Source organism: Macrobrachium nipponense, chromosome 3, assembly GCF_015104395.2.
Source record: "Macrobrachium nipponense isolate FS-2020 chromosome 3, ASM1510439v2, whole genome shotgun sequence".
Taxonomy (NCBI): Eukaryota; Metazoa; Arthropoda; class Malacostraca; order Decapoda; family Palaemonidae; genus Macrobrachium; species Macrobrachium nipponense.
Genome location: NC_087202.1, coordinates 132,567,546 through 132,588,515, shown reverse-complemented (window position 1 = coordinate 132,588,515; position 20,970 = coordinate 132,567,546). Strand labels below are relative to the sequence as shown.

General features: G+C 37.2%; 1 protein-coding gene across 4 annotated transcripts in view; it reads right to left on the bottom strand.

Moving 5' to 3' along the window:
* Positions 1–865: 865 nt before the first annotated feature.
* Positions 866–20,970, bottom strand: part of LOC135222060 (eukaryotic translation initiation factor 4 gamma 3-like) — a 198,015-nt gene continuing 177,910 nt past the window's right edge. For all 4 annotated transcript variants that reach the window (XM_064260204.1, XM_064260207.1, XM_064260206.1 and 1 more), the window contains 11 exons: positions 20,641–20,837; positions 18,845–18,963; positions 18,576–18,730; positions 18,272–18,444; positions 18,083–18,162; positions 10,230–10,348; positions 9,983–10,081; positions 9,713–9,859; positions 9,215–9,293; positions 5,729–5,890; positions 866–1,181 (listed from right to left, as the gene is read on the bottom strand). In XM_064260204.1, coding sequence (XP_064116274.1) covers positions 994–1,181; positions 5,729–5,890; positions 9,215–9,293; positions 9,713–9,859; positions 9,983–10,081; positions 10,230–10,348; positions 18,083–18,162; positions 18,272–18,444; positions 18,576–18,730; positions 18,845–18,963; positions 20,641–20,837 — 1,518 coding nt within the window. In that variant the 3' untranslated portion in view covers positions 866–993. The remainder of the gene's footprint in view (positions 1,182–5,728; positions 5,891–9,214; positions 9,294–9,712; positions 9,860–9,982; positions 10,082–10,229; positions 10,349–18,082; positions 18,163–18,271; positions 18,445–18,575; positions 18,731–18,844; positions 18,964–20,640; positions 20,838–20,970) is intronic.

Below are 20,970 nucleotides of genomic sequence, written 5' to 3'. Positions count from 1 at the left end.
ATAGGGTCTGCTCATATACTGTACAATATTAAATACCTATTTATATAAATATACAAAATAAATCACAGAATTTGAGCCATAATTACAAAAACATATGAAGAGCTAAGCTTTAAACAATAACTGAGCTTTAATAATCTAAATGCATATGTTTATACATCACTCAATGTCTTGAAAAGTGAAGGGGAATGCAATTGTCCATTTTTCTGACATTTTCATCATAGTTAACACAATAACAATATTCAACATCTCTCTAGTATTATAAACATTCTTCGGCTTCACATTTTGCACTTCACATCACACTAAATAATGTCCATTCACATATGCACTCTGTAATGTTCTTGTAGTGTATGAAAGTGTGAGTTATGTTGCTATCGTATTTCTCAATGTGTATATAATGTACACACATTTTAATATATACATAATGTATATGTATATATAAAAATGTGTTAATTCATGTATACACTATCCATGTTGTGTATAAGTATCAAAAATAATAATAATAAAAAAAAACCCAGTGGGGCATGAATGAATTTACTAGCCATCTTTGGGATGTTCAACACTGTCTTAATGAAGTGTGACTCTTTAGCTACAAGAGAAAGACATCAAGAAGACTGTGAAGACCCCCCCACACACAAATTAAAACTAGCAGCATCTGCCCATCGTGCCAGGCTCAAGACACTTTCACTGCAGCTCAAGCATCATTTTCATTTTTATTTAGCTCTTCTCTGTATGTATGTATTTATGATATAAAATTAAATATGATGTTTATATATATATATATATATAATATATATATATTTATATATATATATATATATATAGATATATATTATATATATATATATTATATATATATATAATATATATATCATGCATACTGTATATATTGTATATACACACCACTAACAAGTTCATCAATAAGAAACTGTCGGTCAAATAAGCAGCTCTCATAAAGAGGGGGGAAAAAAGTCAGCTAGAATAGCAGTTTACTTTCTAAGCTTGATTTTCAGATTCTTCAGTCTCTGCTTCCTTTAACCATCTCATAAAACTTTTGACTGATGCTACACATACTCCTTTACCTTCTTGCTCTTCTGGATCATTTGACTTCAGCCATTCATCAAATGCTTCCTCTGACACTACTTCAGAATCATAAAAGGCATTGAAGCACTTTTCAAGCAGACCTGTAAATAAATTGAAGGTTTACTAACAATCTACAAATTTTGGCAACTGCCAAGTCTCAGAGAGAGAGAGAAAGTTAATTAATCAATTACATTGTCAACCCTCTCACAGCCCCAAAATTTAACTGTGTCAACTATTGGCCTAACAACCAGGTATCTAAAGATCTTACCTCGAAGGATCTATTCTTAATTTAGAAATAAAAACTGGAATGAATTAATTGATCTTCCATGTTAGAAAAGACCCTAAGATTTTGAGAATACAGGTAGAAAGCCATGTAGCTTGGAGCCAAAGGACCTTCAGTAAAATCTTGCAGCATGACGAATACAGAAAAGATTGTTATTACTGGTATATTATGTTTCACATTAGCCAAAGAAAATAAAAAAATTGAAGTGCTGTTACAGTCATAATAGTCCAAATTCAAACGTTCAGGAAATGGAAATAAGTTTTATAGTAAAAAAAAAAAAAAAAAATCAATAAAAAAATTCTCAACTCAAGAGGGTAGTTTATACAATGATGAAGTTGGGAAAAAATACACACACACAACACACACAGAGCTTCCATACCTTCTACCCCAAACCTGGAACTGTATGGGTTGAAGACAAACATGTAAAATGAAATTTTTTTTTATCTATAATTAAACAAGCTTTTCATACAAAACCCATTAATCATGAATAGTCTCAATTTGTAAAAGACATATCCAACCAATCCAACTTGTTGAATCCTTAAAGGCCAAGACCCTAGTGCAAATACCAAGAATTACACTAATAACCCAGGGTTGAACTCTTCTATGACAACCTCAGTCACAAAGAGCAAGAGGAAGGAAGAAGGTAATGTATATTATAACTAATAAGTTTATATATAAATACCACACCCCACATGACCTACTCCATGGATGTAATTCCCCTCTTTCAAATGTGAAGAAACTGGGGAGGTGTCAAATCCAGCTCTTCTCATCCTTTAACCCCCTATTGCCAATCCCTACAGCAGTGTTACTTCCAAACTGAAACTTTTCTTCATTCAGAGCAAAGCCCCTGGGGCTAGAATCCTACCCTAAGCATCAGTTATGTTTAAAAAGCAGATCATTGACCCATCAAGAATTCATTCTTGTCAGATCAATACATTTATAGTGTGTGGATGAAAAGCAATATCTGAGCATCTGTGACTGGTAAAATTAACCCTGCCTGTGAGGGGGACAAGCCGATCCAACTTGCTGCTGATCTCTAGCCCAATAACTGGGGGGAGTTGCTGCCTGGTCTAGCCAAACGAGTATGAAAACGGTGGCAAAAACTAATTAATGAATCTTGAGTCAATAATGGAATGCAATAGGGATAGGTCATACCCAGTTAAGAGACATCCAGCAGTATCCCCTGACAACATTGAGAAATATGCAACTAACAGTAAGAATTGGAAACCTGTTTCTCCTTGCAATGGAAATAATAATCAGAAACTAGAGTCAGCACGTGTTTTGAAGCCCAATATTAAAAATTGTTTTTCCAAAAGCATGGACAATTTATCCTCTCAAGCTGATACAAATTAACGGTTGCAAATTCAGCCCCTAAGCAAAGTTTGGAAATGGCCACAAATAATAATTTCACCAAGAAGCAACCAAAGGAGTGGTCCAAACTAGAGAGATCTAGCTCAGATCCATCAATTATCACAGTCACTAAGAAACCTTATAAAACCACAGCTGCATCCACCAGGAAGCATATAAGAAACGCGTCCCCGAATAATGAAAGTTTTAACATAAACACTTCAAATGGGTACAGTGTTCTGGAAGAGATCTCTCCGCCAAGGAAGATAGTTCCCAAAGCAGATCCAGTTCAAAGAAATGCAAGTTCTCATCAGTCTTGCCGCACCAAGACTAATAGCAGTAGTGATGCATAGAATCACAGTAAAAATCCTGAGCATCAGCCTCGAACTCAGAAATCTGTTTGTCAGCCAAGAACCCTGATGTCTGATAAAGATGAAAAGGGATCAAGAAAACAATCTCTTATTAAGGAGAATTTTCCTCTCCACCCTAGGATCAGTACTTCCCCTCCAAAGAGTGGGAAGTAGTATATTTTACCACAATAACATTCAAGTTCGATGTCCTTCAGTGGAACTGTAAGGGTCTCAGAGCCCGAACAGAAGACTTTAAAAGTCATAATGCATGAATTTAATCCAGGGTTTGTCTGCCTGCAGGAGACTATGTTAGGTAACTCTCCTTATAATCCTGGACTTGAGAATTGGCATCATAAAACAATTGCACAAGATGGGCATATGTGGAAGAATGATTAAATTTGTATGTTCCTTTTTTACAGATTTTTTAAGGTTACCTTAAGAGTGGGCAACACACACTCCCAACCTTTTGTGCAGGAGGGTGGTGTTCCACAAGGAAGCGTTTTAAGTTTAACACTTTTTTCAGTGGCAATAAACAGTATAGTCCAACAAATATCACCTGTTAAATGCTCGCTTTTTGTTGATGACCTTGCAATATAATGCACAGGATATGATGCCTCATCAGTATGTTAACATCTGCAAGGGTCTGTTAATGCTATTACAAAGTGGGGTGATGAGAATGGTTTTAAAAATGCTATTACAAAGTGGGGTGATGAGAATGGTTTTAAATTCTCCTCCTCTAAAAGAGTTTCTGTAAGATTTACTAGGTGGCAGCGTGTGGTAGATGTTCTCACACTTAGTTTAAAAGATCTATCATTCATTATGAAAATGAAGTGAAATTTTTGGGAATGACCATTGACCAGAAATTGACATGGGCCAGCCACATAAATGCCTTAAAGATTAAGGTTAAACAATCTCTGAATATTTTAAAGTTGTTTCTGGATTTAGTTGGGGAGCTGATAAAAAATCCCTGCTGAGACTATATGACTCGTGTAGATCCAAGCTAGATTATGGCTGTCAGATTTATTCCTCAGCTTGTAAAACCAGGCTGAAGGAACTGGACGTACACAATATGGGGCTGAGAATATGCTCGGGCTTTTAGAACTTCGCCTGTTGAAAGCATACATGTTGATACGAACCAATTTCCTCTTGATCTGTGAAGACAAGAACTAGGATTAAGGTACATGGCTAGAATTAAAAGTGCTCCCAAAAATCCATCCTTCCAGGTGCTGAGGGAAGCAGACTCTCTTGTCTTTTCTGGTATAAGAGCCTCCAGACCATTTCAAGTTACGGGTAATCATCTTAAATCCCAGAAAGTCATGGAAGTAAAACATCCTGTGTATCCTCCATGGCTTATTCCAGAAGCATCTGTGTAAAAAAGCATAACAAAAAAGACCGTCCTGAGGAAGATAATAGGGGAAAATTTTTGGAGCACGAAACTGTCCATACTAATGTGACAAAAATATATACGGATGGATCAAAGTCAGATAGTGGTGTTGGCTGAGCAGTTATCCTTGGGAGCCCCAGAAACGAGTGAAAGTAAACACCGGAAAGACGACTAATGATTAGTAGTCGAGAAGGATATGAAGTAAACATTCAAGTGGAAGATGGTACAGAGCTAAAACAGAACAATGAATAACCTACTTGGAATCCAGAACAACAGAGGGAGCTACTAAGAAATCAATAAGACAAATGTGAAAGAAGCATGGCAAAAATGAAGTGAAGTAACTGTATTTGTTTTACACAAGAAAATGCCATTTAGGCTCAAAATGAAGATGTATAAGACAAGGTAGTAGGCCTATACTTATATGGTGCAGAAACTTGGGCACTCAAGAAGAAAAAGGAAGGACTGTTGGAGAGCACCAAGATGAGGATGGCAAGATGGATGGCTGGAATATTACTACTGGAAAGGAAGGAGAGTCAAGACATAAGAATGTTCGGTTTAAGTAATGTAAAGGAGAAGGCTAGGTAAGCTCATCTGAGACACTATGGCCATATAATAAGGAGAGAGGAGGTGGAACCAATCAAGAACATGCAAGTGATGGGGAAGAGAAATGTGGGGCATCAGCAGATCAGTTGGATGGATGTGGTGAGGTGGGACTTGGGTTAGAGGATGCAAGAATGGTGACCCTATCAGCCAACCATGCTATACAGTGGGACTATAAGGTCAATAATAAGAACAAAAGAAGTGACAGGTAAAATTCTCTGAAACCCTGAGACAAATTTTTCCCATACACAAACATGGGCAATAGTAAGAATACCAAGTAATGACAAGCAAGCTCTCAAGAGAACTCGAGACTTCATGTAGCATCTAAACTTTTTCTTAAAATAAATGTCAAAATCACAATCTAGGTCACCAAAAAGAAATCTAAGCAAGACATCACAAGATGCTTGATATTTCTGTAGCATAAAGTGGATGAACTTTACAGCCTAGCGGCATGCATGGCCTACATTTCGCAGAAACAAAAGATAAGTGTTATTAGAGGCACTCTACCTGCAAGTGCATCAGAAATTTGGTGTAGTGCCATTTTTACACCATTATAACTGCATAATTTTGTTATTGTCAGAAGAAAGCAACAAGTAAGTTCTAGGTTTCATATTTTCAAGAACTAATCTCCCCAGGCAAAAATGTATCTTCTTTTCTTAATGTTCAAAATTAATTCTGGCTTACCTGGAGGGTGTTGATGTTTTACACTAAGAGCCTGCAGAGCATATATGCACTGCAATTCCAGCTTATCACTGCTGTCAACATATCTTCGAACAACAGTAAGTCTATTTTTCATCTTTGTTTCAAACTCCTCTGTTGCACGGATTGAGGAACCATCACTGGAAGCTGAAAATTAAGAAAAAATGCAAATAATTCCTATAAATGAGTAAGGTAACACATTACATTATCCAGATAGAAACGGACCTCAGGAACCAAAGATACATACATACATCATATAATGTGCATTTTTAAATTTTAAGCAGCTCCCCGATGCTTGATAATGCTGCAGTCTAAGGAAATATTGCAAATACTGTTACTCTCAAACAGACTGAAAAGGCTGGGAGTGTAGGTGGTCTGAAAAGTTTCCTAGGATTTTTTTTTTTTTTTTTCATGGGAGAAGAGCAGCCATAACACTGTTTACAGATTCTGAGAAAGGGTTGTTTTGGAAGGTGAATGGAGTATGGAGAGTTTCCCTGGCTGGGAGAGGGGTTGGAAACTACTAAGTAAATCATAAAATCATCTGCATCTTTTTCTTCCTACTAAAACAAAACTTGAACTGGCATATTCCCCTAAATGGATGAAAACTCCTTTCCAATCTTTATATCTTCAGTTGCTTTACCCGTCAAAAGTGAGAGCACTACAGATTCACCAAGTTTTTAAATTGAAATTGGTTTATTTGTGCAAAATTTGTTGAATAGCACAGAGATTGACTACTGCTTTTCCCAGAAGTTCAAAAGCCCCTGTCTTGTACCACTTGAAAACATTTTGTACATGTAAAGTTTCTAAGGGAGAACTACAGCATCTTGCTTTACTGTATACTTCCATTCCATTCAGATGACTGTTGTTGGATTTCTGTTATACTAGCCATTTTGTGGCAAAATACCCTAAAGCTACTACATAACTTTCATATTCTGAATTATAATCAGATTAATTTTGGGAGAAATATGAATTCTCACCAAAGCTGTAATCATCACCTGATGGTTTGTTTGTATGGTGCTTTTACATTGCATGGAACCAGTGGTTATTCAGCAACGGAACCAACGGCTTTACGTGACTTCTGAACCACGTCAAAGTGAACTTCTATCACCAGAAATACACATCTCTCACTCAATGGAATGACCGAGAATCGAACCCACGACCACCGAGGTGGAACGCTACTACCATACCAACCATGCCGCTGAGGTGCTTCCAAGACCTGATGGTGATTATGCATGACCATAAAAGTTTTTAGCACCCACTGTTTCTTAACATATTTCTTTGAAATAAGTAATGTAGACAGAATATTCTTAAGTTCTGTATTAACTCTGGTTGGATTGTAATATATCATCTTTGCCTTATTTTTACACAATTCCAAAAAAATACGAATAACATCATGAATCTCCTATTTTGTCAATATCTTAAACCCATCGTCCAAGAATTCAAGGCTACAAATTGAAAGTCCTCTAAGATATATATTAGTAAGTGATGATATCTTAATTTGAATAACATGGTTTGAATATGAAAATATAACAATTATTTGCTGGTTTCCTGTATACTTAAAAAAAATTATTACTTCTGATAACTTAGTATTATTTCTGATAATTAAGACATCTAGAAATGGGATAATCTTTATATGGGGTGGCCGTTTATTAATATTCTCTAACTTCTGCGATCATGCACCATAACCTCAATCACGTTCCTCTCCCACAAGTCCCTGTTCACTGTGTGTGTCCATCTCATTTTTGGTCTACCTCTCCTCTTTGTTCTGTGTACTTCCACGTTCATGGTTTTTTTTACATACAGAATCCTCCTCACCACGCCCAAACCATAGCAATCATCTCTGTTGCAGCTTCTTCGTTACTTCTGTTAACTTTCGTCGTCCCTCTTATGAAGTCATTCCTTATCCTCTCTCTTCTGGTCACTCCGTACATACAATGTAACATTTTCATTTTTGCCATTTCCATCCTTCTCTCTCATGCTTTCTTCATGGCCCATGTTTCACAACTATACATCAACTAAGGTCTGACAAGGCTCTTGTAAATTTTCCCCTTTAGCTTTACATTAAATCTTTTGTCACAGAGCAGACCAGATGTTTTCCTCCAATTGCACCAAGCTGATTGCGTTTTGTGGTTCACTTCCTCCTCCATCCTTCCACAGACAAATGACCCAAGACACTTGAAGGATATAGCTCTCTTTACTTCTCCCAGCTCTAAGTTGATGCTTCCCCCTTGGTCTCCTCCATTCATCCACATATATTCAGTTTTTGCTCTGCTTATCTTTAGGCCTCTGTTCTCCAATGCACTCCACCACAACTCCAATTTCCTGTCTGCTTCTTCCTTACTCGTGGTTACTAACACACTGTCATCCGCAAAGAGTACACTCCAAGGCAAATGATCTTTCACTCCAGTTAGAGACGAAGCAGCAAAAGATCTCCCACATATTAAGCAAATTAAAGATAGAAATGGTAATGTTCTAACTAAAGAAGGGGTAATTAAAAGTAGATGGAGAGAATATTTTGAAAATCTCCTAAATGAAGAAAATCCCAGGAGTATCATTTAGGAGGGAATAGCAAATGTAAGAAGTTCCCAGAATTAGTTGGAGAGAAGTGAGGCAGGCACTAAGTAAAATGAAGATGGGTAAAGCAGTGGGACCAGATGGAATACCAGTTGAGGTATGAAGGGCTTGGGAGAGGAAGGAATTAACATTTTGTGGGACTTGTTCAATAAAATCTACCAGCAGAAGAAACCTGACACCTGGAGAAACAGCCTGCTAGTCCTAATTTACAAAGATAAAGGGGATATCATCCAAGATTGTGCCAACTATTGGGACACACATTCCAAATGATCCCTAATCCATTTACTTGCCCAAAGCAACCAGATTCACTGAACAGCAGCACCAATATGCAGTAAGTGTGCCTCTGCCTCGCTGTCCTTAGGTATTTATTCCTGACACCTACGGACTGTGGAACAGCCTATCACAATTCTTCTTGCATTTTAATAATTCATCTACTCACCCTTTTTTTCTGATAAGTGGAATCTCTTCTTTCTGCATTTCACTTTACTTCCACTTATTTCTTTTTAATGAACACCATATTTTTTAGAAGCTTATATTTCAAGTCAATGGCCCCAGTGGGCTTGTTCCAGATGAATAGGTTTCATCTCCTGAATAATAATATTAATAATAAATACACACACACACACACACACATATATATATATAATATAATATATGATATAAAAATATATATATATAATATAAAATATAATATATATATCTATATATATATATATATATTATATATAATATATACATAATATATATATATATATATATATATATATATATATATATATATATATATATATATATATATATATATAATACAACACACTACAATATATAATATATACATATAATATAATATAATATTATATATATATATATATATATAAAATAAATTTTAATACTTACTCATGGCTTGACTTTCTACTAAGGCAGTCACCAAGGCACGTATGAATTTGCTGGTTTTGGCATCATTACCAATATTTGCCTGAAATATACGTTAAATGTCAATTATGAGTAGTTTCGACATAGCAAGAAACACCCTGATTTCTTCACTAACAGATAATTTCAAACTTTTATGTCAATATGCTGGGTTTTTCCTTGTCTATACAGATATGTAATAGATTTATTTTTGTGTGGCATGCAAAAGATAATCTACTAATTTTATATTCTTGAAATTTAACAGGCTTCAAACCAAGACCTGTTTCACCTTTATGCTGCATAATAAACGCTTTTATTGACAATATACCATGACACTACCTAATATATTTTACCACACAGTTCACTACACAACTTAATTCATAATATCTTTGGTTACCACACGTTTACATTAACATTACAGCTACAGCTTCACACACACATCACTGACTTAACATGTGGATACCAAGGCGACACTACTGTACTTACTTCAATCCAGTCAAATATCTCTGCATTTGATGCCCTTTTAAACAGCTTAAGGAACTCTGCCTCCACCTTCTGAGGGTCCCACCCACTACTGTTACTACTCACAGAGCTTGAAGCAGATTTGCTCCGATCCACTGTGAATTCCACATGCTGATATGACAAGAGAGAGATTAAAATTCAATTTTAAAAAATCATAAATAAAGATCTACAATAATACAATTATGAAAAGAACAACCACTAATCAGTGTACTTCATCAACAGCCTAAAACATACCTGTTTTGCTAAGAAGTCATCTACATTCGTATTTTCAGGAACAATATCTGACCAACTCAAGCCAGAGCCATTCCACAAATCTGCAACCTTGTTAGGGCTCTGAAAAAAAAAATTAAATTAAATTATAAAAATTTGAAAAAAAAAATACTCATCTGACATGAGTCTGTTACGGAAAGTAATTCAGATTGCTATGAAAAAACAGACTGAACCAAGAAAAAAAAAAATTATAAAACTGATAAGTTCTTACCATTAATGTTGCTGCTTTTGCTATAATACACGCAAAGACTGTAGCACTCTCACTATTAGCATATTTCGACATCTCTAATAATCGCTGGAGGGAAACTGCATTGTCATTGAGGCAGGGAGCTGGAAAAATTAAAAATTTTTAAATGAAAAAAAAAGTTTTCTTCCAATTCAATAACAAAAATTAGATTTTTCTGCAATGCTACCAGCGCCCACTTAAACACCACAATAGTTCTTAAAAGATAGAGCCCCAATAATCATGCCAAGACCTTGCTCCACAATCTCATTCCTCTGCAACAATTGGATCATCCACAAAAAGGGGAGCTTCTGAAAAGCAACTGATTAGTAATGAGTATAAATACAGATAGTGCACTCACCAAACACATGTAACACAAGAGGCAGGTACTTTATAAAACCAACTTCAAGGGAACCAAGTTATGATAATGGATGGAGTCCAGGTTTTAGGCCAAAGACCAGGCACTGGGACACATGAGTAGGGGTGATGACACCAAAATAAACAAAACCTTGGAAAGGTGTTCTCACAATAAAAGTAAGACCACACTAAGGTTCAAGCCTTACATGCCTAGCTTCTAAGTGCAAGAGGTTCTCATACAATATCCATATATGCCTTTAGAATAGTGTCTAGGCTCATATGAAATAAAAAAATAAAAAAAACATATTAAACCGAAAGTCCTGCAACCAGTGGTATGTGAAACAGTAACAAAGGTGGAGATAAATCCTGATAGCCCTTACTGTGTAGCCAGACTATCTTCATTGAACAAGTAAACCATGTCAAGGCAAGAATGCAAATGAGACCAAATCTAAAAATAACTTAGCCAAGAACTCTTGGAGAGAACCAAGGCCAACAAAAGGCCAATAGCTATATACAGGAAAATTTGGCCCAGCAGGGCACGAACTTCACAAACAAGCTTAAAAGACTGCAAAGGATAGCTGAAATTGTTATGGACGATTACATCCACAGATGGTGCACCTGCCAAGGGCTCATGATTGGATATGGCGAGTCTATACAGTAACCAGCCAAATCACTACTTGAAACAAAGGAATTTACTGGATAAAATAACATAAAAGGTTATATGCTCTTATCATGCATTAAACCCATGCCATGCTGGCAAATGTAACCTTCAATAGCTTCAGAATTCAAACAACACTTGACAATACCACTTTCAATTAACAGTTCCTCCTGTCCTTGTTAAAGAAGTGGTTGAAGGTGGGTGTGATACCTGCTCATGAGAAAATACAGAGACAAGGCTAAATAACCTGTCTGAAAGTATGAAGCTGTGTTCTCTAAGTGGATGGTTAAAAGGGTGGCAGTGGAGCTGCTTCAGGGATCCCATATATGGGAAGAGCTCTAAGAATATCCATGAAGATATCCAATTGTTTGGGAAGCATTCTTTCTAGGGCCAAAGTGAGTCGGTAAGCCATCTTTAAAAAATGTATTACAATGATGTATCCAGAAAAATGTATAACAATGTGACAAATAGATCGAGCATAGTGTCAACCATACCTTCCAAGCACACTTGCTTGAAGTCCACTTGGAGGGATCGATAACCCTTGCAGTGATAGCAAAGACCAAGATGATCTGCTCAGGAGGCCACTGGAGTTATGTTCTAGTGAGGGCCTAAGCAAAGGGCCCATACCTGGAACACAATACCCTGCCTTACAAAGGTAAACATCCACGTTGCTGCTAGGATCCATCAAGGAGCAGAGTCCAGTGAGGCTTTGATTATACAAAAGGCTCCCTTTTTTTTTTCTTAAAAGGGAGAGACTATTGAGCTGGCCAAGATCTAATTTCACAAATACCCCAAGACCTCAGAGCAAGAGCCATTTGTACAACCAAAGCATCACTAGAATTAACTTCGCAATGCTACTTTGAAGGACATGAACCTTCTCTGGATTAGAGAGAAGATTCTAGAACTGTTATACTTTTGTGTTAAGGAACAAATACAACTGTCATAGTTCAGAACCTCTATGAGAAAGTTCAGCATTGCCTGCCAAGCCCTCTGTGCATTTACAAGCAAGCCCAACATGGAGAAAGAACACTAGAGAGCAGAATTAATTTCCTTTGGCAACTTCTACCTAGTGACTTTTACTGAGAGGTGGTACAATGCTGGTGAGGTTGGAGCTTAGGAAGACTACTTTGAACACAAAGACTGAAGGTAATTTGCAGTTACAATACCTAACTCTGGTTCAATAAGGCTATTTAAGTATGAGAGTCAAATCCCAACCGGGAGACTAACACTCTTGGGGACCGGGACTGCTCAAGCATTCATCAGCATAGTTATCTCCTAAGACATAGTTATATCCACATCCCCCATTCGTAAAACAAAAGCTAAAGCAGCCCTGTAGCCCTTTATGGCTGAAACAAAGTTCTTCTGTTCTGAGAAAAACCAGGAAATAAGCTATCTGTTGAATAGAGGTTCTGAGAGGTGAGGTACACTGTCTAAAACACAAATCACAATAGGCGGACCACTTTTCCTGGTACAGAGACGTGGAGGACTTACCGAGATAACCTGCCATTTTAGACACGGTTCTTCGAGAAAAGCCTCTAGCTAGCCGGAGACACTTGATACTTGATAACCTCCAGAAAAGAGAAGGACCCTAAAGAGAAGGACCCTATCGACTGATGATACATATCCACGAGATTGACAAAGAATAGAACAAGCCAGGGAGGTATCTCTCTCGGTACATTCAACAGCAGAACTGGACACCAGAGCTAGTGATTTTCTTTACCAGAGAAAAAAATTTTTTTCCAAATTATTTTTTTTGTATTAGTCAGCACAACAATTACTGGAAAACTATATATATTTTATAAATCAGTTTAAAACACATTTTGGGGTTTTCACAGCATGAAGCATCATCTTTCACTTGGTTACATGTTTGTGCTTTATTGGGCTTGCTTGACAGGTTCAGAGGTGTCACTAACCACAACGCTTAATGTATCTGGTGGGAAGTGTGATCCAATGTGGGAATATTTTAGGACGCAGGGGGGAATCACCCGCCGAGGAGAACCGACCCAGACTGGAGGGGAGGGGAGGAAATGAATATCTGTGTGTGTAAGGGCCTCTTGGAGCAACAGCGCCTTCTATGCGATGATCCGTACAAGGAGCCGTCCCACAACGATCTATCCTCCGACAAGACGTCTCTCCTCTTCTGTGGCGGTTCCCGTCGCAGGTGGAGCAGCCAGGGTGATCCGCACAGGAACAGACTGAGAGACCCCCCCCCCCCCCCCCCCCAACCACAAGGCACTCCCTCTGCTAGCGAGAACCTCCGTCCCAGTAAGGGGGTAGGAGGGGCCCCAGAACGGAAAAGTCACCTCCCACAGGGGGAACCTACCCGGGTTACGGGGAGTGCCCGACCATGGACTGGGGGAAACCCCTAACTACTCTGTTGGCTCACGCCGTCTACCTGGAAGCTCCCCCACCTCTGGTGAAGTGACTGGTATCGCGGGAGGAGGATAAGGACAGTCACAAGGGGATCCCAGGAGGACCAAGCGGAGCACCCCACTCAAGAACAGAGCACTCCAGCTGGCGGCAAATCCTTGGTGGCGGACAGCGGCGCAACCAGAGCATCCATTGACGGGAGCGCTCCGCAAACCACCATGTGCCCAGCATGCCTACAAAAAGGCATAACCGTCCAACAGCACATTCTGCACAGATAAAGAGACAAACTCCTCAGTGGCGGGGCCCCAGCAACAGACTCACCTAGGTGAGGGAAGGGACGGGAAAACTCCTGACACTCCACCGGGGAATCCTGACAAGGAACAGACAGCAAAGGACCTCCAGGCCCACGGCTAGTACTCCTACTCCGCGGAACCTCCAAGGAATTCTTCTTGGAAGAAGAACTAGGCTTCTTCTTACTCTTAGTAGAAGCCCGACACTTGTTGCTATCTTGATGGGAGAAAGAAATGCCCCACAAGCCCTGCCCTCAGGACCAGGGCAACGCCATTGAGATGAAGAATCCATCCCGCTCCGAAACAACACACACACGGGGCAAACCCAACACACACGGAAAACAAAGGGAAACGGGCCTGTAAGTATACGGTGTCGGAACGGAACAATGGGAAGTATATTCAAAACCACCTAGGGAAGATAGTTGGGGTAGATTATGGAAACTGAAGAAAACCGTTTCTGGGCTCAAGCATGCAGCAATAGCATGGTATCGTAAGGTGGTGAAAGTAGTGGGAGAGCTTAAAGCCAAGAGAAGTGGACTAGAACCAAATATATTCTTTTGGAGAAAAGACAATACGTAAACTGAATGGATTTTGTGTGCACTCGTAGATGATTTTTGCTACGGAAGAACTGAAGGATTTTTAAAGGAAACCATTGGGAAATTTAAAGGGATATTGCAATTAGGAGAACAAGAAAGTAAAAGGAATATGGAGTAATAGTAGAGAGTAAGGAAAATAGATTTTGTCTTAATCAGTGGCTGTATATAAATTCTATAAGAGAACCAGAAGGTAGAATATTTACAGGTAATAGTGTCCTAAGAAAAAGGAGCTAACCAAGTTTAGATCAGTGGTAGGACAGCTGAATTGAGCATATATGTTAGTGAATTAAGTAAAGCTTTCAAAGAAACTACTCAAGATATGAAAAACCTCATTAAAATTGTGAGAAAACTAAGAACATAATGGGAGAAGTTATAATAAGCGAGTTGTAATAAGAAAAGATTTATAGGGAAGACTATGCAGATGGCCATACTCAATTGGGTTATGTTATATCCTTGACAGATGGTTAGAGAAGTCCCATATGGTGGAAGCCCAGAAAATTGCAGAGTAGCGAAGTCCACCATTAAAGCAGAAGCTCCGAGTGTGGGGGAAGCCATAGAAGGATGGATATATTTCACACATTTGTGAGAAGAGCTAGGACAAGGGGGAAAACTGGCAGTGCTGGTTAATACTGATAGTAAAACACTAATGACCAATAAAATAAAGAGTACTGGTGTTAATTAATTAAAAATAGATTATTGTTGCAATAAGAGAAACAAATCTGGGGAAATAGAGGTGGTCAGATGGATAAAAGGAAAAGTTCAACTAGCTGATGGGGTAATTAAAGCAGAAGTTTCAGGGGGAAATATTTGAAATTATGTAGAAGTTAAAGAGTTGAAGAATAAAGGAGATCAGAGGGGATTAGGTTAGGAAGAGGTTAGAGGGGAGGGAGAAAGGAACAAATGTAATTATATATCAGTTTACTACTCAGTGTTATCTTTTTATTCTCTGTATTGGTGAAATGTGGGCATTGATCTAAGTATGGGAAACAAGTTTGATTCTAGAAAATGTCTTAATGTATTTAAGTTGTGTTGTGATGTCATAGATGATGATGGCAGCGTGGGGTGGAAATGCCAACAAAACAGCGTGTGGAACAGGAGACAGATCTGGCGTTTGGTCTTGTAGAAGAAAGCCCTCTCTTCTAGGAATTTGTGGTTTGTAAGTCATGTTGTGGTGGTGTTCAAAGTCTTAAGCTAGATTATACTCGGCCCGAGGAATATGTACAGGTGAGTAAATTGCATGATTGTTGTATATAGAAAAGATTAGGCTAAGAAAATATTCACCATGAACAAAACGGCTCTATGCCCATTCATAGAGAAACCACAAATCCACACAAAGCCTTTACAGCTGGTCTTTATCCATGGGAGACATGTAGCTGAAGAACTTTTCTCACATCCCAACAAAAGTACATATACAGTAGCATGATATATAATTACACTACCCTAAATAACAAATACATGAAAATGGAAGAGTAAAAATACAACAAAAACAAAGGGAATCTAAAGGAATGTTAGCCTGATTGTCAAAATGCATATACAAAGTAGTTAAGGTACCTGTGATGCTCTTATAGACTAGACATACCACTTTATGACTTATCTAATATTCCACTACTGTTCCATGCAAACCACGGAGTACTGACTACAAACTACACCGAGCTGTTTGCCACTGGTAATAGTAACCACTGAAAAGTTTATGAGTTGCGTTACAGATGTTGGCTTGTTTAATACCTTTCTTATTCTCAGTAACAACTCCCATAGGTAAAAATAAATTTCAATCCTTCACAAAACTGTATTGAAGTATAACACTAAATTTAAGCAGCATAAGTGTAGGTTGCAAAGCATTTTGGAACTGGTAAATAAAATACCTTACCTGCAAAATTTTTCTTCATATAAAATTTAGTTTATAAAATATAGGTACGGTGCACTTAAAAAAAATTGAGCTCGTAATTCAAATGAGAAATCTATCTGTGGATAATGTTTAACTTAGCAACTACCAGCTGAATGTTTTGTGAATGCCAGCATTACCAAATGCAAAGGAACATAATCATGCTTTCAAATAATACAAAAAGATGATACACATATTACAGTTAGCAAAACACTATTTTTCATCAAAATCATTAAACAATTGTATTTGCCTTTAGCAAATGGACCTCCTAATGTTAGAGCCTACCCAACAGGTCTTGCCAAGCGAAACCCTAGTGACTCAGTAAATTAGTCTAGCTGCTGGCATATTAAAATTCATCAATGGAAATTTACATTCCCAAATTGAAAAGGAATTTGTGGAAATCACTAAAAATGTAGCAGATCAAAGAACAGATACCAATAAGAATGGTCAAAAAGGTAAAGGCACTAACTGACAATTTTTACTCAATAAAATAAAGCAAAATCGATTAGGATACAGAAGAATAGAAACAAAAGCATATAACAATTAACAGCAATAAGATGCAAATCCTTGGAGAAAAGGTGAACTGTTTGCATAAAAGCAATCTACAATTAACCCTTAAACGCCGAAGCGGTATTTTAAAAATCGTCTCCTGTATGCCTGCGGCAAAATATTGTGCTAGACTTCCAATTTGTTGCAAAATAAAGGTAAATGATTGAATATTTCTAGAATGTAAGTTTTAGCTTACAATTGCGTTTTTTGACCATTTTGGTAGATTCAAAGTTGACCAAAGGTTGATATTTTGGCACTTATCATTATTTATATGAAAATATTTCAAAACTGATAAAAGCTACAACCATAGGCTGTTTTTAGATGTATTCTACATGAAATTGCACACATTTCCATATATAAAACTTTAGCCAAACATTACGACAATCGGACGAAAAAATTTATGATTTTTTCGGAAGAGTTACCGCGCCAACGTAAGGAAAAATTTTTTTTTTTTTTATAAATTCACCTTAAATTGAACTATTGTGCTAGAGACTTACAATTTGTTGCAAAATGAAGGTAAATGATTGAATATTACTAGAATATAAGAGTTTTAGCTTACAATTGCGTTTTTCTACCATTTCAGTAGTCAAAGTTGACCGAAGGTTGAAATTTTGGCACTTATCGTTATTTATATGAAAATATTTCAAAACTGATAAAAGCTACAACCATGAGTTTTTTTTTATGTATTCTACATGAAATTGCACACATTTTCATATATAATACTCCATGTAACGGCTAATATAAAATAGTGCAAAAATTATGTCAATGTGACTAAATAATTTCGAGATGTGTCGCCGATACTTTTTAGTGTGAGGAGAAAGAAACTCGCGCTTGCGGGCCTGGGTAACGATTGTAAACAAAACAACGCCTTGATCTGTGAGCTCCCAGCATCCCCCAAAGGCGCATGATTCAAAAGTTTTTGCCTAGTAGGCCTATAACTGTTTTTCCGCGAATTTTTAAAAAACTTTTTTATATCGACGTACAATTGGCACCCAACAGACAATTTATATAGACGTTTAATACGTCCAATCGGCGTTAAAGGGTTAATGGGTTCATAAATGCAAATAATTCACTTCTACAGTAATCGTGAAAATATAACAAATATCCCACAATCCTAATCTCTAGCAATTCATACTTACCAAATATCTCTCCAAAGTAGTCACAAACACGAGGGATGTCGATGGCATAATCTTCTGTCATTGACAATGTTTCTTGAACACTGGAAAAAAATAAACAAAAGTGTGAACACATGGATACATCTAGAAAAACCAGTTTATGTTCAAAAATCATCTTTCCAATACTCTACAAAATATGAAATACTTGCTTACCCCTCAAGGAAATTTTCAATTGACAGAAGATTTTCTATTACAAGATCATGATACAACTGTCCGACTCTCTTTCTCTTTGTCTCGTCGCGGTCAAGCACCCACTCTAAGGAATACTGCACAAAGTACTTGATGGTCGAAGACGAAAACCTCTCTCTAATCCACAACTTTGCATCCTGTAAATAATGTTACAAGTAAATATTCCCATGTGCACAATGAAAAGATTCCGACTAGCTGCCTCTTACACACACAGGCCAATAACATAAAATTCAATAAAAAAAAAAAAAAAACAGAATTTCTTACTTACATCTACATCCACATTATGAGCATACTCTTCAATGATTGCAATAGAAAACTTTTCTGCTGTTTGTGAATCAATAGTAGCTGATCCTTTGAGGGCTTCATTTTCACGAGGCACAGAGTTTTCTCTCGACTCTGGTCGGCTCGTAGATTTGCTCCGATCTGGAGGTGCGTACAAACAATTAACATGATATTCCCAACAACCACCAATTAACAAGATATTCTCAACATTGCAGCTTCACCAATTCAAACTTTGATCAAAATTATTGTACTTACCATTACCAACAAATTTCTTGACGTACGAGAGTGCACTTTCCTTCTCATTCGAGGGGGGTGGCATGCTTTTGCTTCCAAACACACCTTGTCGTGGGGGGCCACCACCAGGAGCAAGGCGACTGCAAACAAAAGGATTAGCAAAAACTTCACAATAATGCAGGTACTGTGCCACTGTACTGGGATACTTCCATTAACAATTAGCTTCATGAACTTGGTGTAGTTAAAATAGCAGGTTTAGATTTATTTATTTTTTTTTTTTTCCATGGCAATTATTTATGGGCTTCTGAAAACTTTTCATATATGCATTAATATTTCATTATATGACAAAAGTGAAATACATGTCTTGACATTAAAGGATGCTCTTACTTTCAGTGTTATATATATTAACCATTAATGGACGGGGTAATAAATCAATCAATATGCAACACCCAAGGCTGGCAAAACTTTTATGCTGGCCAATTTAAGGAAAAAAAAACACCTCAATGGTATGAGGAAGATTTGCAATTGCACTTGGTGTAAGAAAAAAAAAAAGTAAAATATTTTACCTACCTTCCATGATATTGAAAATTACTATTCACAACCGGCTCTTACAAGACAATCTTAAATTTTACAAAGTTATGCATGATTTTTTAAATTGAATTTTTTTGTAAAATTATAATCATAGCTCACACTTTCTTAACAGATACAAAATAAAATTAGTAACAAATTCTGAGCATTATTGTGGTAAAATATTTGGGTAAATTTATTGAGAACAAAGATGCAATAACTTTTTTGGATTATACATGTTTTTTCAAATATTTCTTTGCACTTTTCTTCGCAAAATTAAATTTATATCTGACATAACACCATAAAAGATAAGAACTAGAACCAACAGCTACCCCTCAGTATATTTATGAGCAAATACACAGACATCTTGTGAGACAGGGGCACTGCATCCTCCCTCGAAGTCAAGCACCCAAATAAATCTCCCATGAGCCACACAGTGGATTTTAGCCAGTCTTTAAGTTGCCATTAGTGAATTTGTGGGCTATAGAAGTAATGGCACCTCTTTCCCACCCAATTCCCCCAAAATCAATGGTGCGTAATATTACACACCACGAGCCACTCTGTCGTCCACCCAAACCATTACTGCTATTCATGTGAGCATGTCCGTCCATTAATTTATGACACCATTATAAAATATTTTGCATATAAATTGTTATCTACATAACTTTTAAATCTAACAGGAATATTTTTATGAAAAGATATTTAAATTCTTTGACTGGGTTGGCAACTAGTAGGAACTGCAGCCAGATATCAGTGCCTTGACCAGGCATGTCTTCTGTCCCAGTAACCATCATATTTATAGTCACACGCTAATGCCTTTATTAGATTACCTGAAAATTTTGTTTGAAAGCATGAAAAAATGGTGCATTTCTAAGCCTGTACCTTGCTAAGTGCTGCTAGCTGAACCACCACCACCAGTTGTCATACCATTGTAAAATTCCAAGATAAAGGAGAGGCTACTATGGAGACAGGGTATAGATAAAACCAGACTAGGCAGGAATTCCACTGTAATGGGCATACCAATAAAATGCTCACTACATACCAAACTTATGAATAACAGGAAAAAACAAAATTCCAAACAGAAGAGTAATGGAATTTGCTGATGCATAAACATATCTGAGCCTTCAGCTTTCTACCCTTTCACGAAAAAAAAAAATAAAAAAATAAAATAAAAACTTACCTGATATGCTGGACCTTAGAAAAATAATCTACCTTTCGTAAACCTCAATGACAAAATAGTATATATTTACCCCATAGGTGGTCCTCCTCTTCGAGTACTATCTCCAGAAATGGGAGTACCACCCATGCTGTCTCCTAAAACATTAAATCTGTTTTCTTGCTGCTTGACATCATCATGATCTTTCAAGCCACCACCTGAACTGCCACGTGCCCAATTTCCAAATCCAACTCCCCTGAGAATAACTTCTTTCGATTCACTTGCTCCAGGCTGTAAAGAAATACATTTGTCAGACCTAATAACATGTACAAAACTATTTGTGCTACAGATAATATCAAAAAGCTTTTAGCATGTAATACACACACACACACACTTACCTTTATCTCGCATCAAATGTTAGTCT